Source organism: Chaetodon trifascialis, chromosome 18, assembly GCF_039877785.1.
Source record: "Chaetodon trifascialis isolate fChaTrf1 chromosome 18, fChaTrf1.hap1, whole genome shotgun sequence".
Taxonomy (NCBI): Eukaryota; Metazoa; Chordata; class Actinopteri; order Chaetodontiformes; family Chaetodontidae; genus Chaetodon; species Chaetodon trifascialis.
The window spans coordinates 20,924,237-20,938,282 of record NC_092073.1 but is presented as its reverse complement, the minus strand read 5'-3'; the positions used below and the strand labels follow the sequence as shown (position 1 = coordinate 20,938,282).

At 41.1% G+C, this 14,046-nt stretch overlaps 1 protein-coding gene across 2 annotated transcripts in view; it reads left to right on the top strand.

The window, feature by feature from the left end:
- Positions 1-14,046, top strand: part of LOC139346744 (cadherin-18) — a 147,504-nt gene that overhangs the window by 99,702 nt on the left and 33,756 nt on the right. For both annotated transcript variants that reach the window (XM_070985998.1, XM_070985997.1), the window contains exons 3-4: positions 1,076-1,370; positions 7,291-7,410. In XM_070985998.1, the coding sequence (XP_070842099.1) occupies positions 1,076-1,370; positions 7,291-7,410 (415 nt within the window). The remainder of the gene's footprint in view (positions 1-1,075; positions 1,371-7,290; positions 7,411-14,046) is intronic.

Below are 14,046 nucleotides of genomic sequence, written 5' to 3'. Positions count from 1 at the left end.
AAGTGGACAGGCTTGCTTTATGCAAATGTTCTTTATTGAAAATAACAACGTGCAGTGTTTTATTTCGCACTAACATTCTCACTTTGAGCAGTCACATTTTCAGTAAAATCTCACACAGTTTGACACTGTCAATAAACAGATGACAAAAAAATAAATACTTGGTTACAAAAAAGCCCCTTCAACAACCCTAAGGGATCAAAACAGGGTGATCCAAAATAAAGTGCACATCATTGTAAACTAGGCCTCAGGCTATAGTGCAGTTAAACCATGGCTGAAACTTTTATTTCTTAAGTTTCCTTTGAACATAACAGCATCCACGTCTCTGTGGAAAGCCGTCCATTGTCGCCTGGTTTTCACAAGGGGGCGGCGGAGAATTCGCATTCGCCGTGTGTTTGGCCATCAAGTGGTATTCCAGACTGGATGTGCTGCGGTGATAATTCAGTTCACACCGACAACACACACAGATAACTTTGGTCTTGTCAGTCGACCCATTGGGCAACTTTTTGAAACTAAACTTTCCATTCAGAATCTTGTTCGCATCCATTTTGGCTTTTCGCGCTTGACATCCACACAAACCGGTAGCCTACTCTTTTATAGCTAGCGAGCAGACAAGACCAAACGTGCGTGGGGCGTGTCTATTGTTTTGTTTCCGGTTTACAATCGGATCCTGTAGTTTTTCTTATGTTACTAGCAGTGGCCACAGCTCATAAAAACCTCACTCGTCACAAAGCGCGTTGATCTCGTGATAAAAAAAATGATGCTGTTAAAATTGATTTGCGTTAACACGTTAATAATGCGATATTTTTGACAGCACTAACTATACAGATATAGCAATGATTATGATTAACTGACAGGTTGATAAACCAGTTGTTCCAGCACTAATAATCACAGTGGCTGATGTCGCTCTTCATGCATTTCTCCTGCAGCTATTCTACAACACTGCTCTGCTCTGTGCTCTGTCATTGTAAATTTTACAACCATGAATCATATTTTGAAACTGTGAATCAAAACCAAGTAATTTTGGCAACGTCCTGGTCTGTGTTTTCACACTCCGTCTGTCTGGTTTTCCTTGCAGCTTCACTCGAACTCAGATAAAGGCGATGGATCCGTCAGATACATTCTGGACGGGGAAGGAGCTGGGACTATATTTATCATCGACGAAGTGACAGGAGATATTCATGCTACCAAGAGCCTGGATCGGGAAAAGAAAACACATTATGTCCTGCATGCGCAAGCCTTGGACCGCCACACAGAGGAGGCCCTGGAACCAAAGTCGGAATTCATCATCAAAGTGCAAGACATCAATGACAATGCACCCAAATTTCCAGATGGACCCTTTGTAGCTACGGTGCCTGAGATGTCTGAAGTGGGTGAGTACTGCTATAAAATAAACTGGACCTTCAAATGATGGCTCTCTTCTCAGCAGCTGTAAGCTTTAATTTGAATGGGTTGACAGACGTGAAAACTTGAGTGATGCTTTTGAGATATTGTTGGTGTTTATAATCCCTTTTATCCTGACAGAAGAGAGAAAAACACTGTGGCAAGACCTTTGACTTTATATCTCGTGTATATTTCAGACAGACTTGTGACCATGCAGGGCTCCGAGATGGTTTAAAAGGAAGTATTAGCATGAAAAACAGTGATCAAACATGCTGTTGCCCTGTGCTGCGTTCTGGATTGTCCTCTATGTGATAATGTTCTGCAGAATGTTTGATCTTCTGTAAGCCAGCCGGGTCCTCTTTTTCATCTTTGTTTTCTGGTAGCTGTGATGGTTTCCCGGGTGGGCAGGTCTTTGTAAAGCACTCAATAATGCCTCCACAGCAATCCCCGCCATCGAGACTGTGGAGTCCTCCACATCATAGAGGAAAGAAAAGCCTCTATCCACCTCCTCTGAGACAGCTGCTCCTTGTATGCCCAGCATCATGTGGCAAACATCTATTTTTTATTTCTTTATTGTACAGTTCTGTTTTTAGCACGGGTGAACAAAAGCCACCCTTTTCTCAGTCCAGTGGATTCTGCATCACAGCACAATAGCTCAGAAGTATGGTACTCAGATATTTCACAGCACTCCTTCAAAACATGTGTAGGTTGCCCAAATACTGGCCAAACTGCTGTCAGAGTGGTTTTGCTTCAAATATACTATAAGATAGTGAATTTGCAATGCTGTCAGTTTGCTGAAAACATTACATTTATATCTGTCTGTCTAAAATAATCCCTCCAGTTGCTGAAAAGAAGCAGAAATATCTATTAGAAAAAAATGTCTCAAAGAGAAAATGAACAGCTTCATCAGTTTCTTGCAGTGAGAAGATGGAAATGTGCAAAACCGATTAAATATGCATACCCCGATAGACTTGCAGGCGCCCTCTTTATAAACAGTCAATATCTCCCTGGTTGCACTCATGAATATTCATGAACAGACGTGCCTGACACACATACAACTTCGGTTGCAGTCAAGTCAGTGTATTTGTTTCTAAGTCAGATGTGTCAAGTACATGTCTTAATCTCTTCTGAGACTGCTGCACTGCATGTTATGATGCTTCATATGTAGATTAATAATTCATAGGCAGGTGCAGAATATTTATTTTTCAGGTTTAGTCAAAGATAAAGATGCTGTTGCTACTGTGAGACAAAAAAATATGGGTATTAAATCTGACGTGAAATAATTCTGATTATTAAATAAAACAGTTGCTGTAATCTTTAGCTCTGAATCAGTGCACAGTAGGGTAATGAAAATATATTTGCAGCACTAATCTGCCTATTGGCATCCTTCGTTTAAGTTTTAACGAGCCTACTCATTTTAAAGTTTCAGCGTTGGCTGCAAACTTCATCATCTGTTGCGCAAAAAAGAATCTATCACCATTGATGACCCAAGGGAGGAAATCAAGGACTGTGAAGGGGAAAATAATTAGCCTTTTTCCCCGCCCCCTCTTTCGCTGATGTCCATTAAAGTAATTCCTCTTCTGCTCGGCGTCTGCAGCGTCAAATCGGCTGTAACAATCAACTGTCCTCACACTCCAGAGCACTAATCCCCCAGCATTTGTCAATACTGGCGCTCCCAAGTGCAGGAAGGGGCTGTCTGGGAGTGTGGCAGCTAATTGGTTGTGATGTTCTTTTTTCCTGTCTAAATTGATTAGCTGGGCACGTGCCAGGTAGTTCAACGTTACCGTTTCATACCTCCCATTCAATGGCACAATCATATTTTGTAGAGTGCTACATGAAAGGAGTATCAATTTCCTTCTACTGTATATATCTCCCAGTTGAGATATCTCTAAATGGACGTGCTGGAGATAGTAGCTCTACTTTCCCGACAACCATTTCACTTCTGGGAAAATGTTTAATAGTGGTTTGAAAACCCAGAGGCAGAGGTGGTGGCTTGTTTAGACGAATAGTTGTGATTAAATGAGTGTTGTTGGAACTAATGTGCGGAAATTGAGCTGAATTGCACACATGGGTGAGTGCTGAACTCTTGATAAACAGCACAAAATAGAGATTCAGGGTTGCGTTCAAAGGACTGAGCACATGCTTTTGATTTATTTCCCTCTATTTGTCTCTCTCAAATGTTGTTTCCAGTAGATGCTGCCATCCATCATAAACCACTGATCAGTTTGTCTCCCTTGCACACCCCAGGTTTTCTGAAATGTATTTGCACATTTTGTTCTGCTTTTTAAATTTCTCATCAGTTTCCATATCTGATGGCATGCCTCTCTTAAAAAAAACCCACACTTGGCTGTGAATTCACATTTTTTATCCCATTAAGATGTTATTAATTCAACCCATTAACTCTCAGCCATGTTGTTTAGTAATTAATTAAAGTGCACATCAACATTTTTTTACTTCACAACCGAATGGAAGTAGCAATGAAGCAAACGGCATGGCCGGCGGCCGTAGTCCAGTTTCAGAGTTCGACCTTGATCTTTTTAAAGCGCATTAGTTTTTGGGATCGCAGCAACCAGCGCGGTGAGGTCAGCGGAGATAGACGGATGGAAACCTAAAGGGGTGATGAAAGCGGATGTAAAAACCGTGTTTGACTGTAAAAGCCCAGTTTGTGCCGGGGTTCATAATGGAAAAGGTGATCTGTGTGTTTTGAACTCGGGACACATTTCACTGTGTTTTTGGAAGAAGTTATGGAATAAGTTTAGATGCCTGTTTCGTGTACAGCATGTTTATCACCTGCTGTTCCTACCGCTCCACCTAGAACTCTCTTGGGCTGCTAATGTATTGGAAATTACATGAATTTGAGCACGTAATATACATTCAATTGGCACTTTATTAGGGACACCCGCAGATTTTGAAGCTGTTCAGTGCAACTGTTCTGCCATAAAAACTACTTGTAATACATAATGTTCAGCTTTTTTTGGCACTGTCCTAGAGGTGTAAAATTATATGTTTTAGCACTGAGGTTAGCAGCAGTGAGAGCAGGCTTTCAGCTATTTGATAGTTAGGGGTTTTTTTTTTTCCTTTTTTTGCTGTGAAAATCTGCTGAAGTCCAACTTATTTAAATCTGGTCATCGTCAGGTGAAATAAGAAAGATGTGAAAATACTTTGGCTTCTCTAATCACCGTCCACCTGGTATTTTCACATCTAACTCTGTGAATTTAGACTAATTCAACCAAACCAGAGCTGGTGGTGATTGTTTGAAGATGAGCCAAGAAGGTTTTGGCAAGTTTTATTTTGTTTCTGTTGGGTGGGTAATGTGTGTTCTGCAATGATAAAATGACTGTTTCTGTAAATGGATAGCCATCAAAAATAGTCAAAATGTAAGGGTACCGCCTGCATGTTAAAGGGTTAAAACCAACAAGAGCTTAACTAGGACGAGTCCAAAAGTGTTTTAAATAATTGTTAGTGATAGAAGTTAGCACTGACAGAGGTTTCAGGCTCCTTCTAATAAGACAGACCACCAAAGTCTTGTTAGGCGTGGTTCCTTTGTGAGAGCCTTTGACTAACAGCGATCGTACTGCAAAGTGCCTCTCCAGGAAACCTGAAGGATGAAAAGGTTACCGTGACCTTAAAAGTCTTGAGACCAGATTCCCAGAGTCTTACTGCATCTGTGAAACTGATTTGTACAGTTACTGTGCAGCAAACAGGTGCACACTGACTGTTGAGTGTTCACTCTTTACAGAGTAGAGTCAGACCTTTTAATGCAGCAATCATCTCCTTAATAGTTTAAAATATAGAGTACTTGAACACTTAACTTGAAGTGCATTCTGAGCATTGGTAATCACATTGAAAAGTTTATAATGGGTGCATTATCAGTCAGGAAATGCAATAAGGTGAGCCTGCCTCCCCAGTTTGAAAAACCAAAGGATAAAAATATATAGTGAAAATAAACAATTTCTAGTGAGATTCTTCATCGTGATGTACTGAAATATTAATCATACAAGGTCACAGATGAGTATTTTCTTTTCTTGAGCCATTAACGTTGAGCAATTGAAGATTCCCCATCAATTAAATTATGTACTAACTAATAAGTTTTGCTAGATGGATGGTTTGGAAGTGGCTCAGCTTCCAAAGCAATCCCAGAATTGATTAAGTCCAAATAATTCCCAGTGCAATTTTTGACTGCAAGCTTGACGGAGACTCAGAGTGGAGTACATGGTTCATTATAGGTGGCATTTCACTGTGCTCCTTCAGGTTTGCAAGAGAAGAAAAAGCTCTGTGTGGTGAGACACAGCAGAGTGAGTTTGCTTGTTTAATCTGGTTTAATGATTAAAACAACAGAGGAAGTGTCCAGAAGATTTACAGGCGTTGGGATGTATCACACAGCTGATGTCTCATAACACAACCATACTACGATTCTTACATATAATGCATTATACAAGGCTGCACTGCAATTACAGTGCACTCATCATGCAATTATAATGGGCTAATGAAGCTTGTAATGCTGTTTGAGCAACACTTGAACTGTTAAATTGAACCACAATGGCTTTTACACAGACTTTTTAAACAACAGTGTCAATAATGAACCATCCATCGAAGTTTTCGAAGCGTTTGTCTTTGTTTTTGTCATCGTTGCTATGAAAACTAAGACCAGCGCTTGTGCTTAAGTTACATATTTAAGGTTTATCAATGTCTGGAAAAGCTATTTAGCTTTCTTGTGACGTAACACTGCAGTCGGCCTTTCTGCAACAGTGCCTGTGAATAAGTGAACATCTTTCTGTTTGATTACTCTCCATTACATGATGTAGACATTTCATTTCTGCACAGGTCGATGTTTGTGACTTGTTTTGTGCTTGCACAATTGCACCCTCTTAGCAAGGTAGCTAACCACAGAATATGCCCAGACAGCATCAGTCTTTTTGCAGTGGGCATCATATCATGTAGAACATTGTGTTAATATTTGCATGCTAAACCAGAAGGCAGACAGCTCCTCTTTTTCTACTGAGGATGTGCCCAGCAATTAAAGTATAATATAGAGATACTTATACAGCAGTTGAAGTATCTCTCTCTCGTTCTTGCGTTCATATATTTAGATTTTATGCACATTAATTCTCCTCAGATCTGAAGCCACCAGACATAGCTGCTGGGAGATTTTCAACACAATTAAATCCTGTGCTGGAAGAAGTATTCAGATGCTTTACTTACTGATGATACTGTAAAAATACTGCGTTCCAGGTTCTGTGAAAGTCCTGCATTTAAAATCGTATTGAAGTGAAAGTATGAAAGTTACATTTACAAGTGTAAAATGTATTCTGCATAAAAATATGGCCACATGGACAAATCAGTGTCGTTCCAGTTCTTCTTCTTTTGTTATTAACCACATTAAAGCTCCAGCACCCAGTCTTTATGGTGTAATCAGGAGTTAGGAATGTTCTTTCTTATTATTCATTGTTTTTTGTTTCATATTCAACAAGATCATCGTGTGTTTGTCGCCTCGCTGTTGTGTGACAACCATGTATCTCTCAAAAGTCGGAAAAACAGCCTGTTTTCAGCTTTGTGACAGTGTGTTTTCCAGCTAATCCAAAAGGATTTAAAAATTATTCATTTATCTTAAGAAGTATGAGAATTTTCTCAAGCCCATAAAGGAACACTTCATCCTTGTGAATCACCAGATTTGGAGATACATGGTTTTCACTGAACAGCAAATGGTCATTAAAGCTATCAGACAAATACAGTGGTTTAAAAAGTACAATGCAGTGGACTAGAAGTATAAAGCTGCATAAAATGGAAATACTCACGTGAAGCATCTCAAATTTGCTGCTGAATTCACATCAGCATCCAGACATTAACATCTGAAAACCGTTAACTGTGACTGTATTTATCAGGAAATAATTTTGCTGTGTTCATTTTCAGGCACTTCTGTGTTGCAAGTCACAGCGACTGACGCTGACGACCCCACCTACGGAAACAGTGCCAGAATAGTCTACAGTATTCTACAAGGACAGCCATATTTCTCCGTCGACCCCAAAACAGGTGTGGTATTACTGCATGCTTAGACAAAGCGAGCAGCCACGCTCCTGCGATGGTAACTATAAATGCGAGTAATAACTTTCTTATAATATGTATAGTTGATCTCCTAAAGCGATCCAAAGTGATGTGTATCTCAGGCCGTGAAATCTGGGCACCACACGTGTCTCGCGGTGAACATCCTGTCCTGTTATTGCAGCACGTCTGACATCATAAAAGCTAAAACAGCCACAGTAGAGTTATGGACTGCTCATACGGCCGCTGCATTGTTGAGCACGCAATCCGCTCTTTGTGGGCCATAACTAACTCCTCAAGGGTGAAAGGAGACATTTGTAGAGATGCCTTCAGAAAGCCATTGTTTCCTACCTTTTGAAAGGAGGTAAAAAGCCACAACAGGCAGTCTTTTCAGAATCCATCTTTTGTCTGAGAGGCCTCTGCTGGAATCTATTAAATGTTAATAAACCTTCTAAAGTGCAGGACATATAACTTTTATATGATGTGAAAAATGTGTAGCTGTGAGTGTGCGTGCACGTCTGTTTGTTTCTTATCTCTCTTTGGCTCACAAAGGAGCGTGTAAGTGCACGAGTGTGCCTGAAGTTTTGCATGCTCGCCTCTGCTGTCAGTTAACATGAACAACAATCCACTTGTGTGAATTGATTCATTGCTGTCTGGAACAACTATTGGCCCCTTTGAGACTACACCGCCCATGTAAAACATGAGTTCTTTGCTGAATGAGCAACACAAATGAATTGCTGAATATTTTGACTTTACCTCGAGGGAAAAGGCAGCAGGGATTGATGGAGCAATTTCACAGCAGCATGGTGAGGCAGAGGCAGTGCCAGTTTCTGAATGAAACCTGGGCTTTCTCACATAGCGCCATGTATTTAAATCTACCAGCTACACATTATTGTTGTTGGAATATATTTGAAATCACGTTTTGACTGTGAAAATGATCGTTGCAGTGATTTTCTTTCCTCTTCCATATGCACTTAGCTTTTGGACACATCAGATGGCTTGTTTCACTTGAGCTGACTCGGCATCTTGTCTGCATTGTAATTCAGCATGTGGCGTGCAGAGTAGTAGGGATGTGATCGAAGGCCCAGCCAGCTGCACTCTTTGCACAGCACTGTTCCGCCCACACGTATTAATTTATACAAGTCGGCAGTTGTTTTCGCCACTGGCGAACCACCCTCCTCCCTCAAATGAGGACAGAGAACTCCAGTGGTCAGTGGAAAATGTGCACATGGAGGGAGCGGCACTTGCATGCGATCTTTAATATGCTAAGCCAGAGTCTTAAAGCAGTTGTGTTGGCACACTGCCACATTTAAGCACCACACTGGGGAGCTGAAGCTGCTCCTGCATCTGTCTCACAGTGCATTAGCTTGCTTACACCTCCTCATATCCCCGTGTACCTGGCTCCCACCATGCTTAAACTGCAGACACACCGTCATGGGGAATTCATATATTAGCAGGATTAAAAGAACACATGAACAAATCCGCCTCTTCCCATTTAACCTTGGTCTGGTGGCCTGATATAGCAGTGACAGATTTTACAAGACCCATGAGGTAGAAGGAAAGATCATTTAAGGACAGAGGGTAATGACAGCATTTGGCCTGCACATACGGTGCTGAAGGAATCCCCAGAGGAGCGTCTCAGACTTGACCCAAATCCTCAGCAAGACACAAAGCGAACGGTTTTACCTGCTTCTTCTCACTGGCTTAGTGGTTTGATCAGCCTAAACCTCAAATTGACCACAGTTATATTATACAGCACTTTTCAACCTCAGAACAGGATAAAGGGCTTATGTAACAGGATGTGTTGGAATAGCAATCATAAAGTTGTGTTTCAGCCCCTGAAACTTTCATCAAATACCCCATGTGATGCCTTGCGGCTGTTAGAATTAAGATGCTATGTATTAATGCCTCTCATAAAAAGAGCATCTGTGGGTATTGCTACAATATGTAATGGCTTTATTCCTGGCTCTGGTACCACTCTGTAGCTAAATTAGGGTCATGTCTTTTTATTTTGAAAAATAACATATGCAAAGTGAATTTGCCAGGATGCAGCTCCTCTTTGAATCTCCTCAAAGACTCATAAGTTCAAGTTAAGACAAAAATAGTCCAAATCCAAGCACTGCAAGCTGAGATATCCTGACTTTTAGCCTGCAGCAAGAGTCCAGCTTCAAAAACACTGCAACTCTGTCGTGTCTTTCACGAGACTGTCCCTGAATGGTTAAAACCACTGTTTGTGATGCAGGGTGTTTAAACAACTTCATCAGGGTTATTTTCTCAGGCCTTGGAAAGTTTCCACCAGAACACATTATGCAACTGCTTTCACAGGCTGATAAGTGCTCCTCTTAACAATACAATGTATAGATGTTTCAAGTCTGATGGTACTTGGTTTAATTCTGTGGTGTATCGTAACCTGTTTCTAGGACAAATCGATACATAATGATACTCACTGCCATGATCACCTGTCAGATATAAAGTGCACTCTCTTCAAACATGATCACTCTAAATGTCTCTTTTTTAAAAAGAGTGAAGTATGACCTCCACACACTTAGACTGTAAATGTTGTGTACACAGGAATAAGCATATTAAAAACCAGCCTGTGACTTTCACATTGTGACAGTTAGGACTAAAGTTAAGAAACAGACTGATAGAAATGGGTTTTTCCTACATTTTCAGGTGTATTTGTGTAGCCGCACACCAGACACTGAACCACCAATAACTCTGAAATGTTTTCTCACACAACGCCACTTATTTTGTACAATTTATGAAGCCGGTCGCAAATTCCATCCACATTCTGCTTTTCACAGCCAGATAACTGCAGCTGTGAGACAGACATGTTGATAGCTCAATACGAAATGATGCTGAGCTCATACTTCTTCACCGACTAATTAGAGTAACTCACAGCACTGAGGCAACTGCTTGTCTCCACTGGAAATAAGATTCAATCATGGATGCAAAATTGTAATTGATGCATCTATGATGGCGTCATGCAGCATGCAAAAAAAGATAGGAAGAGAGATAGGAATTTAGGATTAGATTTACTTGGCTGAAGAAATAAATGAGCATGACACAGACTTTGTAAAGACAAAATATATAACTGATGATGAACAGATAAAGGCGGACGACCTGAGGGGAAAAATGTGGGCAGACGAAAACAGATGTGGCAGCTCTGCACTGCGTTACAATAATATGACATCCCAAAATATTTCTTATGACTTCACAGTTCTCTTTCATGAATAATGTCTCCAAAGTCGTGCATAAAATGATAGAGTTGTCTACAAGTACTCGTGTGTGACTGACATTTAGGTAGCTAATAAGATAGTTGCTTATCCTGACAATATGAGGCATAATTCCAGTAATCCATGGTGTCAGTACAGATTATGTGGTGGCATGAGAGATGAACATTTCTGTCACAACCACTCCAGCTTGCCAATATGTTTGACACAATCTGACACCTTCGTAGTGCTCAACAAAGTGAGCTGGAATCACAGGTTAAGTGTCATTAATGCCAGAGCATAGCTGCTTTCTAAGGCAAAGATTGTCACATTAAAATTGAATAGTGTGCACTCTGATCTCATGATGGTTTACTGAGAAACCAACGTTCCAGCAGCCACCTTTCACCACAGTGGTAAGATGAGAGCTGGTGAATGAATAATTGAATTGTTTGAATATGTTAAAGGACCAAATGTATGCACATAGTTAAGACTGCAGCCCATCTAAAACACTGTATAAAACACAGTTAAAGGTAGTTTAAAGGTCCATTTGTTGGTTAGCGGAGCCTCTGCAGGTTTCCTTTCCACCTGCACATGGCCACATCGAAGGCCACTGATTATCACACCTTCAAAAAGAGTGCAAAGGCTAATCAGTGAAATCTTCTTGGTGCAGTGTGTGGCTGGAGTGAAAACCTGCAGACTCTTGATTCAATACCACTTCTGGCACTCCCTTTCTGTCCGGGGTTACTGAATGTGGAGGCAGCACTTTAGAAGCAAGTCATCACCAGTGGACAGGAATTCATTTGTGAATTTCTAGACATGGTTTTAGAGGAGTATGTTGAGCAACTAGTGAAGTAAGATTATTCGTTTTGTTACAGACAGTCGGATGAGAGGATTGAGACCACTCTCATGTCTGTACGCTAATATGAAGCCACAGCATGAGGACATTGCTAACTGATGATCAAAGTTACATTTAAACCACAATTTAAAACGCCCAGCAGGTGATAAGCGTAGCCAGGTTGTATGTTAAGCTAAAATTGTATGTTTTATTATATCTTCTTTTCTTTTAATCTGTACAAAAACTGACTTGGCCAGGAGCAGCGAGTTCCTGGAGTCAGCTAGCAGCTTACCCCTATTTTCAAGCTAAGCTAATCAGCTGCTGGCTTTAGTTTCATGCTGAGCGGGCAGAGTGTATCAAACTTCTCAGCTCACGTTTCCAGCCTATTTTCCAAAATGTCAGAATTTCCCTTTAAATTTTCCACACGCGTTGCATCACACAAAGAAGCTGGACAGTCAGGGGGGTTTGCTACAGCCAGGACTTTCCAACAACAACTTCCAATCCCGGCGAGGTGTCCCTTTCAGACGGACCCAGAGCCCCCTACCTGCTGCTCGTGTTGTGACTTGTCTGGGGATTGTGGTCAATAACAAGAGCAGATGCACAAGGACAGCAGCGTATTAGAGGGACAGACTGAACCTCTACCTGCTCACTGAATGTAAAGATAAAAGTTAAAAATGGTGCCCGGATGTGCATTTGACAGGTTTAGCTTGCCACACCACCAGACTAGTTTTATTTGCTAAGTGATATGCTAACTGTTTAAGAACATTGGCTGCAAAGGCCTTTCTTGATTACATGGTTTGCAAATCTCAAAACTGCAAGCCAGCAGTTTTATGAAGAGCTTTCAGTATCTCAGCAAAAAGTACATCTTAGAGGGCGGCTACATTTATCCTTTTTATAGTGGGGTCGTAACTCCTGTCTTTCCCATCACAACCGTGCATCTGTCACTTACCCGCAGAGACATCAAGGTTGTCCCTTCAGAGCCTCACAGTCGAATGCCCCCCCAGCCCCACCTCACATCTGCACTCGCTCACACGCAAAGACACAGCACACTGCAGAACCCCCGAGTCCCTTTTGCATCCTAAATAGGCTAATTTCTCTGCTGATGTGGGATTTGGATTTGGAAGTGTTCGAGTTTATTGAAGGAGCTGACACAGATCAAGACATTTTTGCGGTTCATGGACTAAGTCTCCCCACTGATTAGAACAAGGAAAACGCTGTCACTTTGTCAATCAGTCTTGATGTAGTCGTGAGCCGTCCAACCGAAAATTCTCAATCAGATATATGATCCGACATATACACAGGAAAATCTTTATGAAATGAAAAGAAGATGTCTGCTATTATGATTTCTATGATTTTCATTGCCTTTTTAGTTGGCGTTATCTACCTTTTTCTCCGGAAATGCTGTAAGAGTGCAGACACAGGGATAACATCGTATTGGATGGGCCAAAAACCAAGATTCCTGAAGCTGGAGATTGAAGAGCGCTTTAGTAATCTCCTATAATCCTTTTTGTTCACCCAGGAGATTGTCCTCCTTTAGAAGTTTCCAGCCAGACAAAGAGGAGGATAGTGTGATGGTATCAACTCTAATAGACTGGGGAGGTTGAGGAAAAGGCTAACCACCTCACTGTGTCAAATGGGCACAGGTTCAACGAAGTCAGCTCTTTCTCAATTATTTTCTAAATTAACTGACGAGCTCCATAGAGATTTAGGGGAGACTATCTGAGGTATTACGGTTCAGAAATGGTCAGGAAAGGGAGTTCAGGGGCGCGATCTTCATGTCAAAGTACTGACAAACCTTTCAGGTACTTGCACTCTCCAAAGAATACCCCAGTGGCCTTTTCTGTATTGTCAAAGAATTTCATTTAAGAATGAATGCAGTTCAGTGATTGCATGTTTGTAATGTAGCCGCATCAGCCGTGAATGCGCTTCAATCCTCGGTGGTCACAAATCTGTCTTCCTCTTGAGTGTTTTCTTTGTTTCTTAATGGTCAGGGGCTTCTCATTTGTTTGTTTCATGACAAGTGATTGACAGCAGCGGACAACTGTGGAACTCCCTAAACCACAAAAGAAAACCTCACACTTGTGCTCGTTGTTCCTAAACCCGCTGCTGTGAAATATTGCTTAGGAGCAATGCGCCTTCATGAGTAGAGGGGTAATAAGAGACTTGAAAGGTCAGCTCGTCTGTCTTGGTGTTGTTTTAATGGAAAGTGTGGCCAGTTGCCAAGGTCTGTGTCTTTCAAGGACCCCAGGTTAAGTAATGCTAAGACTTCAGTTAATAACAAAGGACTTCCAATAGAGTTTGTAGAGCCCCATTACTACAAGAAAATGGCTGCAAGCGCTTTGATTAGCTTCGAATGCAAGGAAAGCAGCAAATCCATCCCGAAACCTGGCATTTGAAAATAACCTGCTTGTGTTGATTCTCGTTGATTTCTCACATATGTATGAACATCTATGGGAACCTAAACAGACAGATACTGTGTTTTTCCAGGCTTCCCCTCTGAGTCTGATGAAAGTTTTCTGTTTTTTGTGATAAGCTTTGTGGGGTAAAATTAAGATCTTTGTGATTATTTGTGTATAAACT